At 38.4% G+C, this 11,668-nt stretch overlaps 2 protein-coding genes across 4 annotated transcripts in view; both read left to right on the forward strand.

Moving 5' to 3' along the window:
- Positions 1-6,792, forward strand: part of LOC129430666 (nephronectin) — a 10,124-nt gene extending 3,332 nt beyond the window's left edge. The window contains exons 3-12 of one of the 3 annotated variants that reach the window (XM_073875640.1): positions 6-98; positions 1,219-1,332; positions 1,609-1,727; positions 1,948-2,083; positions 2,172-2,264; positions 2,379-2,993; positions 3,754-3,837; positions 3,987-4,082; positions 4,318-4,586; positions 4,672-6,792. In XM_073875640.1, coding sequence (XP_073731741.1) covers positions 6-98; positions 1,219-1,332; positions 1,609-1,727; positions 1,948-2,083; positions 2,172-2,264; positions 2,379-2,993; positions 3,754-3,837; positions 3,987-4,082; positions 4,318-4,586; positions 4,672-4,764 — 1,712 coding nt within the window. In that variant the 3' untranslated portion in view covers positions 4,765-6,792. Of the gene's footprint in view, positions 1-5; positions 99-1,218; positions 1,333-1,608; positions 1,728-1,940; positions 2,084-2,171; positions 2,265-2,378; positions 2,994-3,753; positions 3,838-3,986; positions 4,083-4,317; positions 4,587-4,671 lie in introns of all 3 variants that reach the window. The other 2 variants (XM_073875642.1, XM_073875641.1) reach the window with 2 other exon arrangements.
- Positions 6,793-7,048: 256 nt separating this feature from the next.
- On the forward strand, positions 7,049-11,068 carry aimp1b (aminoacyl tRNA synthetase complex interacting multifunctional protein 1b). The gene is made up of 7 exons (XM_055188093.2): positions 7,049-7,198; positions 7,621-7,729; positions 8,783-8,896; positions 9,023-9,172; positions 9,982-10,205; positions 10,624-10,792; positions 10,883-11,068. The coding sequence occupies exons 2-7, from the start codon at positions 7,627-7,629 to the stop codon at positions 11,047-11,049; spliced, it is 927 nt and encodes a 308-aa protein (XP_055044068.1). The 5' UTR covers positions 7,049-7,198; positions 7,621-7,626; the 3' UTR covers positions 11,050-11,068.
- Positions 11,069-11,668: the final 600 nt, after the last annotated feature.

The following is an 11,668-nucleotide window of genomic DNA, read 5'->3' on the forward strand; positions in this document are numbered from 1 at the left end:
TGTAGCTGTTTGTGAGTCGGGCTGTAAACACGGCGAGTGTGTTGGACCGGATCAATGCCGCTGTCATGCAGGATACACCGGCAAAACCTGCAACCAAGGTACAGCTGTGAGTGTATGTGTGGTCATTTATCTAATGCTCTCTCTCTCTCTCTCTCTCTCTCTCTCTCTCTCTCTCTCTCTCTCTCTCTCTCTCTCTCTCTCTCTCTCTCTCTCAATTTTCAATTTCAGTGTGCTTTATTGGCATGACAAAATTGTACATTTGTATTGCCAAAGCATCTGCAGCTGGGCTGTTTACAAATAATGCAAATAAAAGTGCAAAAAATTAAAATAGAAAGTTATAGATATAAAATAAAAGAATAAAAACAAAAGCTAAACACACAAGTTAAATAACAGAATAATATACATTAAATATTTACATATACTCTCTCTCTCTCTCCCTCTTTCTGACACACATAGACACACACATAGACAAACACAAAATAAATATCTAATAATTCACAGTATAGCCATTAACCAGAACAAATGTGAAAGTGTGTCTGATGACATCATAGGTACCGTGTGTTTTTGTCATTAAGACACAGGTCACAGGTGTATAAACATTCTGACCAATCAGAGACAGTGTTACTGAAGCGAGCGCCCCGCTGGGTTTATTGTTAGTGAGTGATTGTATGGAGATGACTACAGCATGAACACATCAGTACACACACACACACACACACACACACACACACACACACACACACACACACACACACACACACACACACTGTACTTTATGGCCTCATTAATCTGTGATTGTAAAATATCATTCTCCTGTGAATATTTAGAGAGGGATTTTTAAAGAGTTTTGTCTGGTTTTAAAAGAATTGCTTGGTGATGGTTTCTATATAATATCTGACCTGAGATCAGCCCTTTGGTTTGAGATCTGTGCGTGTGTGTTTTCCTGCAGGGATGAACTTGTCTGTAAAATCAGATACACGTCTAAACACATTCCAGTCATACTTACAGACACAAGCAGGACGTGTATGTACATCACCATTGACCACACACACACACACACACACACACACACACACACACACACACACACACACACACACACACACACGCACACACTGTTTTGCTTTACTCTTTATTCAAGTTTCAATGGGTGTAAACAACAAAACAGTGTTCTTAGTGTAATAATAGAGTTTTGTTGTATGATTTGTTTGTGTGTAGATGTGAATGAGTGTGCGTTCAGACCCTGTAAATACAGATGTATGAATACGCTGGGCAGTTATAAATGTTACTGTCTCAACGGATACATGATGATGACTGACGGCACATGCAGGAGTGAGTATTTACTCTCAGATCAGTCTTTACTTTATACCAGAATTAAAGTGACATACTCTTTATTTTAAATGTTATACAAGATTAAAAATAAGCACCTCATATATACTGTAGTGTCATACTGTGTGTTCTACATTGATGATCAATCATTTAATGCAGAAATGTGAGGCAGACACAGCACGATCATTTAGCATACAGTATAACATGCATATACTGAGACTTAAATACATCAGTTGTGTGTGTGTGTTACAGTAACTCTGTGTGTGTTTGTGTGTTTAGATGCCCACACTTGTGCGATGGCGAACTGTCAGTACGGTTGTGCGATGATGAAAGGGAAGGTCACATGTCAGTGTCCGTCACCTGGACTTCGCCTCGCACCTGACCGCAGGACGTGTGTCGGTACAGATCCAGGACTTTAAGATTGTTACATTGTGACCTCATTTCTATTACAATTAGTCACATTTTATCTTATTGTTCTTGTTATAAAAACTATTTCGATGATAAGATCATGAAAATCATTATTAAGAACAATCAGACTGTCAACTAAAGCATGTAAGCAGAATCTGAGACAGAGTTTGTGTTATCATAAATGTTAACACTTGACACTTGTTGTGTGTTGATGTGGATGAGTGTGTAACAGGTCAAGCGAAGTGTCCGAGATTTCGTAAGTGTGTCAACACATTTGGCAGCTACATCTGCAGATGTCACAATGGATTTGAGCTTCAACACATCAATGGAAAATATCATTGCACAGGTGTGTGTGTGTGTTTAGACAACAATGCATTGAGATTTCATGAATTGTGTCACAGTCTCTGATGGTTTGTGTGTCCTTGTGTCTTCAGATAAGAAGAAACTCTCTGTTTGCTATGACAAGCCGGACCACAAGAAATGCAAGTGTAAACCAAGTGTTGATGGGAAGGGTTATGACTGTAAATGTAAGTATGTACATATCAACTCTTGCAATAATTCACCATGGTTTCCAAAGGATTTTATTTAATTGATTTTTTAAGCAGAGAGGTGATTTTACTGATGAAATGTGTGTTTTCTAGCTGTTGTTAAAGTCATTGTTGAGCCTGCGAGACCAGTCAAAGTGACTTTCAGTCTGACCACCATCTCCACGGGAACAGGTGCCATGAAAACTACTGCCCGAAACACAACCCCAACCATAACAACCATCTCCACAACTACAGCTAATCCCACCACTGTTATCACCATGACAACAGCATTTACAACAACTACAGCCATTCCTACCACTGATGTCACCATGACAACAACAGCTGCTACAACTACAGCCATTCCTACCACTGATGTCACCATGACAACAACAGCTGCTACAACTACAGTCATTCCCACCACTGATGTTGCTATGACAACTGTTCCGAAAAGCACTGTGATAACAAGTCTAATGCCAACTACTGTTGCCATGACAACAACAGACATTACATCCACAGCAATCTCCCCAACTCTCACGATAACTGTTACTGCCACCACAAATCCAACAACACTATCCTCACCTACAGAGACGTCCCCTCCTACAACCATCACCATAGCAACAACAGCCGCACCTGTAGCCACCACGACTTTGACAACAGCAGAAAGCACGAGCACCCTGGACAACCGCATTCACAGAGAGAACACGGTGAAACCAAGAGGAGACGTATACAGTGAGCAGCCGAATATGACAACCATACATGAAGAATGAGTTTTAGCATGATTTTACTCAAACACTAATGCTAATACAGTAACAAATCTGTGATCATAGCATTTCCACACTGTATTTCTCACATGTACTCAATTGTATATATGTGAGAGAGAAAGAATCTTCACAGAAACACTGTTAAATCTCTCTGTCGTAGTTAAATTGATGATTGGTCTATGGAAGTATGATGGCCAAGCCAAGTGAACATTATAATATTAAAGGGGACATTTTACCAGACTTTTTAAGATGTCAAATAAATCGTTGGTGTCCCCAGAGTACATTTGTGAAGTTCTAGCTCAAAATATCATATAGATAATAAATTGACACTTTGTAGCAAATGAGCTGATAATGCAAACACTGATCACCATAATGGTGGTTTGTTAAAAACTCAATTGCTGTCAATTATTTTTTTCTCTCTCTCTCTGCACTAAATGTCCGTGTCGTGGTTGGATAGTGCAGATTAAGGGGCGGTATTATTATAATAAAATCCCCTGCTGACATCACAAGGGGAGCCAAATTTCAACAACCTATTTTTTCACATGCTTGCAGAGAATGGTTTACCAAAACTAAGTTACTGGGTTGTTCTTTTTCACATTTTCTAAGTTGATAGAAGCACTGGGGACCCAATTATAGTCAGAATTTTATAACATGTACCCTTTAACTTATTGTTTAATGCTGTATTTGTGTCTTATAACATTATAATATCATTAAATGTGTTTGCACAGTTCCACGATATGAAAACAATCTGTTTGACTGGGACTTTGATGTTGAGTTGGGAAACACAGCAGAATACAGACGTGATGATCCAGGTATAAGTCACAGAAATCTCCTTTAATCACTAACCTAGGCATGACAAACCATTTACAATTTAACTAACTAATGTGTGTGTGTGTGTGTGTGTGTGTGTGTGTGTGTGTGTGTGTGTGTGTGTGTGTGTGTGTGCACGTGGGTGTTCTAGGGCCTGGTGCTGTGAGCTGCACGTTTGATGAAGGTTTGTGCCTTTGGATGTCAGATTCAGGAGATCTTCACTGGAAAATCAAAGAAGATCCTGCAGGTAAAACATCTGAATGACAAACACAGTGTGATGTCAACCTCAGAGATCATCAAACCAATCACTGACCATCACAAAACTGTCAGGAGTTTGTGTTCAAAGGTTTATATTCAATCAGCTGGACAGATCATCTGAGACTTTCATAACGTATAATGTACTCGTTCCTCAATCATTTCCTCGCAGAATAGCCATGTGTTTTTCCTCTTCTTTTCAACTTTAACCCATCCATCATCTTCAGGTGGACAGTACCTGACAGTACCAGAGGCTAGGAGCAGAAGAAGCGTCAGAGGGGCGCGGCTCACGGTGCCGCTGGGTCCGCCCACAAAGGCGTGGCAGGTCAGTCAACTGTGTCTGGCATTCAGACACCGCCTACACGGACATCACATCGGCTCTCTGCAAGTGTTTGTCAGGAAGGGGCGGAGTCACAGCCCATCCATATGGACCAGTACCGGAGGACACGGCTGGAAACACACCCGAATCACACTTTGGGGGCGTGGTCTTGATGATGTAAGCATTCAGTTTGTGCGTGCTTTTTAACTGTTGGCTTTTTGATACTGCATAATATTCACACAAAAAAATTGTGAATTGTCAGATTGTGATAAAGGGAGAAAGACGACGAGGCAAACATGGAGAAATCGCTGTGGATGATGTCAGTCTGCGGAGAGGAGCCTGTAGTACAGAGTGAAGCAAACACACACACAAATATACACAACAGTGTTACCTATAGGACTGTGTGTGGTTTTATATTGTTATCATAAAGTGTAATGAAACTCTTAAACACAAATAGAGAGGTGAATATGAATTGAGATGTTTTATGATAACATTGATGAGCTTTGTTTATTCTCTGCTGCTCGCAGTGTTTATCTACAGAAGTCATTTGTCCTGATCTACTGGCCAGTTTTTCATTTGCAGTTTTTTACAGACGCTGGGACACACTTCTCAGTGCTTGGGTCACTTTTGCAAAACTCTTCACACAGTTCTCCTAACAAACTTTCAGCTTGGCAAAGCAGTTCATTTCACATTCAAAATGCATTACAACTACCAAAACACTTTATTCACGTCTCAAATCAACTCATTCTTCCAGAACACAAAGGTTGACAGCCGACAAACACATTTTGTCACCCACAAAAAAAAAACAATTACCTAAAAAAACCAACAACATACAGCATTATACAAGGTTTTCTCTGTTTATAATTCACTGCAATATATGTTACTGGAATGAATCAGAATTCTTCAATATTTTATTTAGTTTACTTTTATTTATTTTTTTGTAATTCTAAAATACAAGAATTTGTATTCGCACCATCCACTGATACAGACACAACAACAGTAATGCTAATCTACTCGGGGTCTTATTGAATGCATTTTGTGCCAAAGCAATGATAATTGATCCTCAGTTTAGCCCACATAGACTTTTGTTGTGCTCACTGTGTGAGGAGATTTGCGGGAGTCACCTGGGTGTTGAGAGGTGTGTCCTAGTGTCTGTAAAAACTGTAAACTTTCATCTAAACTATCTGGTTGTTCAAAAGCCAAGTGCCATATCCAAGACCTCACATACAGATACAGATCTTTCTCTCTCTCTCTCTCTCTCTCTCTCTCTCTCTATCTCTTTCTCTCTCTCTCTCTCTCTTTCTCTCTCTATCTATCTCTCTCTCTCCTCCCTCTTCCTCTCTGAATCAGGTGTGTTTCACAAATCTTCTGACAGGTAAACGCCACCTAAAGGACATTGACTAATAAGAGCTGTGTGTGTTTCTCTTTGTGTGTGTGTGTATGTGTGTGTGCGTGCGTGCGTGTGTGTGTGCGTGCGCGTGCGTGTGTGTGTTTAAGTCTAATCTCTGTAATAGAATCTGTATCTGACATGAGACTGTTCTCAGATCAGCCTGTAATAGACTATTATAGACAATCTATGTAAGGTTTCATAGCTTTACATACATTATATACACAGATAAGAAACTCAATCTAACTCTTGACTGGTTTTGTTTGAAGGTTGAGGAGACACTTTAGTGTTTTTAGCATCATCTGCTGGCTCTTCAGGTGTATTACACACATTCAACACACAAACATGATCCACACACAGTACAGCAAAATGAGATGATATCAATTTAGTAGAATTCTGTTTCACTTTGCTTTTAATAACATGAAGAAAATAAATAAATGATGATAACTGTAATAAGTCATTAAAGGTGCAGTGTGTAATTTTTAGAAGGATCTTTTGACCGAAATGCAAAATAATATACAAAACTTTATTATCAGGGGTGTATTAAGACATTTTAAAATGAACCTTTATGTGTTTATTACCTTAGAACGAGACCTTTTTATCTACATACACCGTTACATGGAAGTCGCCAATTTGTGCCGTTATTTTTCTACAGAAGCCCTTAACGGACAATTTTTTTACTAAGTTGTCTCCGACGATGACACATTTGTCCGATGCCGGCTACCGTAGCTTCTCTATGTGTTTCAAAAGCGAGGGGTGAGCAGTGGACTAAGCCGTTGGTTGCAGTTTGCAATCTCACCACTAGATGCAGCTAAAATTTACACACTGCACCTTTAAAAAGCCTTGTACTGTGTAATGTTAAGTAGCTTGTTTTGTTATTTATGTATGCTATGTGTTATAAATATGATTCAACTTTTTACATTGGTATTTTATTTATGTTGACACCTGCACCAAACTTTGAATAAAGTCTTAAAAAACCTCTTATTAACACCTCAAGCATTGTTTGTGTTGTAAGTAATGAATTGTTCATCTGTTATGTGGTTATGTATGTTGGCTGCTTGTTCTTAGACCATGTGTGCAGTGTGTGAACACTAACTCCTCCCCTGACACAATAACCCCGCCCACTGCCACACCCCCTGTCTAATGGACTACCAGAATAAACTTGAGACTTTCACACAGAGCCTGACAGCTGTCCAGAGAGAGAGAGAGAGTGAGTGAGAGAGAGACATAGAGATTGTGTACAGCTCAGGAGAATATGATACACCTCATTTGCACATGTGCTGGGACATTTTACATGATGAATGAGAGAGAGAGAGAGAGAGAGAGAGAGAAAGAGATTTGAGTTCTTTCCTTCCACCCAGCACTGAACCTCAGAACACACACACACAGATTCACTACGCAGGTAAATATTATATTGATTGTGTATGAACATTATTTGCATGCTGTTGTGTGTCTGTGTTTTTGTGTGTATGATGTAATGTGTAGCAGACATGCGTGTGATCTGGTGTGTGTGTGTTAGTGTGTATTGTGAGAGTGATTTTGTGTTGTGTTTAGTTAAGTGTGTGTGTAAACTCAGATAAATGTGTCTGTTACAGTATAAGCTGAGTATTATTCTGAAGATTGAGTTAATCTTTACTGAAGACTTTAATGTGTGTGTATTTATAGTGCTGATGAGTGTGCGCATGGACTGTGTGTGTGTGGGGGGGGGTAGTGGACAGCTGCTACACACACACACACACACACACACACACACACACACACAGTAATGTCTGCGGTCTCTCATGGCTGAAGAGATGCATTCATCTCTCTCTCTGTCTCTGTCAGGTTCTGATGTCTGACAATCGTCCTCACGTCTCCAGATCAGACTCTAATGATGAAGATCAGATGATGGAGTATTTCACACAACAGATGCTCTTTCTGAAGGAGAAAGCCAGTAAGACCATTACAAACACACACATACACACAGACACTTTATTTGTGTAATTGTTTTTATTTACAGCTGATTTTGTCAGATTTATGGTAGAAACTAAAGCGGGGTTAATTGTAACACAGCTACTTTACATATTTATTAATAGGGCCAAGAAATCTGTGAAAAGTTTTGATGTGTTTTGATGAAGATATTGAACAAAGAGTGTTTTGAAGGCATGGAGCTAAATTTCTTCATGATTTTATCATAAGTTGTGTGTATAAGTAACCAAATCCAACCTTATATTTTTTTACTCATTGTCTTGTTACCTAAAACATAACATCATTTTATAAACATGTCAACAACTCCTAGTAACTGATAGCTGGGATTGAAAACATTTTTACACAGCGGGGTTAGTTGTCACACAGTCTCAGGTATACAATGATAATAAAATGAAAACAATGTCAATACTATTCATCAAAATGATAACTGTTAATACAATATCAGAGGAAATAACTCAATATTAGGATTTTATGTCTTACATCTATTTCTATGCTTGCTGCATAATACAATGATGTTTAGATGATGTATGAATGTGTGGATATCTATCTATTATAGACGGATATAGAAACAATATCCACCTTTAATATATAAACAGAATTTGATTGAATTATTTGTGTTTAAACTAAATTTTCTAGCAGGTGTTACAACAAACTCTCTGTTTGTTACAATGAACCTCACCTATGAGGTAACGTTTGCACTCCTCTCACTTTCTGTGTAATTGTACAATAACTGAAGATCACACAAACAAACTTTAAGTTTTCATTTATAGCAGAGATGTGTGTGTTGATTGTGCAAAAAATGATTAATCTAACTTAAATATTTTTTGGATAATAGGGCACAAAACTTTTGTACCTTTTTGTACCCTTTTATCTTAGTGCTGCTTTTAAAAGTGATCAGTAAATAAATGTTGATTGATTCATTTCTTCTTCTTTTTTTTATTGGTTTGTTTTGATTTTTGATTGTTTGTTTGTTTGTTTGTTTGTTTGTTTGTTTGTTTGTTTGTCTGTTTGTTGTTAGTGCTGCAGGCGTCAGTAAGAGAAGAGAAGAAACTGTTGGTTGAAAATGCAAAGCTGAAGAAAGACATTGATGATCTGAAGAACGTCCTTCACGATACACAGAGGAGAAAAGCAGGTGTGCTGCAAAAACTTGTGTTACACTCATAAAGACACAAAAAGGTATGGACTGAAACCTCATATATGTGTGTGTGTGTGTGTGTGTGTGTGTGTGTGTGTGTGTGTGTGTCTGTGTGTGTTACAGCAAAGTTGCGACAGGAGAGAGTTCTCACGGCATCAATCGTATCTAAAGCAGACCTGCTGGGTGAAACTCCTCTTTTGTCCAAAACTACTCCATCAGAGACGACAACTACACAAACACGTCATGAGGGCAGACGCAGGAGAGAGAGGAGAGGTGAGGACTTTGACTTCTGGCTGATAGTTTAGTTTTATAAAACAAGTTTTACAGCTGAGGGGACAAACGAATATTTAAACTGATTTATTTACTAATGATCATTCTATATGGAGGGAGAAGGTCATTTTATACATTGGGTGAAAATCATCTGATATGATGCTCTGGGCTTTTCCCAAAACCTATCTGCGATATAACTGGGCCATAAGCGCTTTTCACACAGAGTTTATGGAAAATACACAGAAAATGTGTCCGGGATCGTTTGATTTTTGGTTCATTTACACTGCCAATGATTTTCTGGAATTTGTGCATGCATTGATTCACACACATACTGTAAAGATCCCATAAAGACACCTGATCCTGATGTATTAATAGTCATGAACTTGGTAGGTTTTTTCCACAGTGTCTTAAGTTTGCTTGTTATCCGTGATTTCTCTCAATAAACCACACGCGTGCATTTTAGTTTATGATAAGATGATAAGGAGGAGCGTGTGATGTTCTGTCATGCTGCTGAATGATCTCAACTTCAGCGCTGATAGCGAGGAGCTCCTTGAACAAACAGCTTTCGTGGAACAAACTTAATCTCAGCAAAGAAAAGTCCTTCTAGAGTAATTTATTTCTGATAACAAGCTAAATAAACAATGAGTAGATTATCTTAGTTTAAAGGTGCCAAAGAATGCATTGTATTGATATATATATATATATATCATCATCTTTGCTTTGTCACACAATTGAGGTAATAATTTGTTTAATAATTCAATAAATAATGTAGTGATGTTCTGTACATTTATGATGTTGTTCATTTCTCTCAGGAGCTGCTGTGGACCACGAGCTTCTCAACTCTTCTAATTCTGCAAGCATTCTTATGCGAGAACCGAAACCTGATGTTTCCCGTCTGGATCTGCGGGTCGGACGAGTTCTAGCAGTTCGGAAACATCCCGACTCACCGTCATTGGTCATCCAGGAGGTGGAGTTAGGAGAACACGCGCCCAGAACCGTGGTCAGCGCACAGAGCATTCACGTGACACCAGAACAGGTTAAAAACTCACATCACATGATATACAATTAACACAATAACTAGTGTGACTTTATTCAACAAAATCTAATCAAAATTTTCTACATTGACATACATTTTGTTTCAGCTCATTTAAAATCTCAATCAATATTCTCAGTCAATATTCTTTATATTCTTGCTATAGCAGTTTATTGAAATGTTTATTATCTATTACAATCTATGCCAATGTTTTTTTTCAAAATGTTTGTAAAATTCATAAATAAAAACGGCTAACAATTAGGTTATAAACATAATAAACCTACAGGTAATGTTCTTGTGTTTGCTGGGAATAGAATATACGTATATTTTCTGACATGTTGCTCTATATGATGCTGTGCAGTGGTTTACACAAAAATATAAATATACAACATTATATAAATCCCTCTGTGTCTATTTGTAGCTGGTTGGCAGTCTGGTGGTATTGTTGTGTAACGTGCGGTCATTGAAGGTACGAGGGGTTCAGTCTCAGGCCCGCCTCCTCTGTGCTGTCAATCAAGAGAGGACAGAACCCTTAACCCCGCCCACTGGAGCTCAACCCGGTGACAGAATCACGTTCCAAAACTACCCTGGTAAGATGCCGCGATCACTGATGTCAAATTTTGACTTATTTTCACTCAAAAACATTATAAGAATTTGTAGTGAATCTTTTGATGTGACAGGTGAACCTGAGAAAGAGTTAAATCCCAAACGGAGAATCTGGGAGCATTTACTGCCCGACCTGCACACGGACGCAAAGGGCGTGGCCACATATAAGGGCGTGGCATTTGAAGTTCGTGGGAAGGGCCTCTGCCGGGCCCCAGGCATCAGCAATGGCGAAATCAAATAAAGGGCAAAACTAAACAGCACAGTTATCTTGTCATTTATTACAGACATCATCATCTAAATAATAAACTATGAAGAAAACAAGTGGTTTTCATTTAGAGATTTAGTTTAGTTTGTCAATATTACAGAGCTTCAGTGTTTTGTTTCATGTGTTGCACAAAGACTGAAATGAAATAACAAAAACTCAGACAAAGTAAACATCAGAAGAGAGAAAAGCTGAAATATTATAGTGAACAAACAGAGATGTGTAGGAAGACACTGTGAGAAATGCCCGTAACCAAACCATTCGTGGACCCCATTCGCTTCCATAGTAGGAATAAAAGAATACTATGGAAGTAATTGGGTTCTTGGTTACAAACATTTCTCAAAATATCTTCCTACACATCTCTGTTTGTAACAACATAAGAGTAAGTAAATGATAACAGAATTTTAATTTTTGGGTGAACTATCCCTTTAAAGCACAGGATTTCATTCTTGTGGTGACACCTGGTGGCCAAAGTTGGTATTGCATGATAATTGTTAGCTAGCAAACAGTTTTCCTTGTGAGAATAATATTTTTGAAAGAGAAAAAACTTTTTAAGAGAAAAAAAATCTTAGGACTTAATCTAAGGAAGGAAGGAAGG

This window comes from Misgurnus anguillicaudatus, chromosome 13 (genome assembly GCF_027580225.2).
Source record: "Misgurnus anguillicaudatus chromosome 13, ASM2758022v2, whole genome shotgun sequence".
Taxonomy (NCBI): Eukaryota; Metazoa; Chordata; class Actinopteri; order Cypriniformes; family Cobitidae; genus Misgurnus; species Misgurnus anguillicaudatus.

Coding starts and splice junctions, on each gene's coding strand:
- aimp1b (XM_055188093.2), top strand. CDS start 7,627: ATGTCTGACAATCGTCCTCACGTCTCCAGATCAGACTCTAATGATGAA. Junction 9,173..9,981: donor ACGCAGGAGAGAGAGGAGAG/GTGAGGACTTTG, acceptor CATTTCTCTCAG/GAGCTGCTGTGGACCACGAG. Junction 10,206..10,623: donor TTCACGTGACACCAGAACAG/GTTAAAAACTCA, acceptor GTCTATTTGTAG/CTGGTTGGCAGTCTGGTGGT.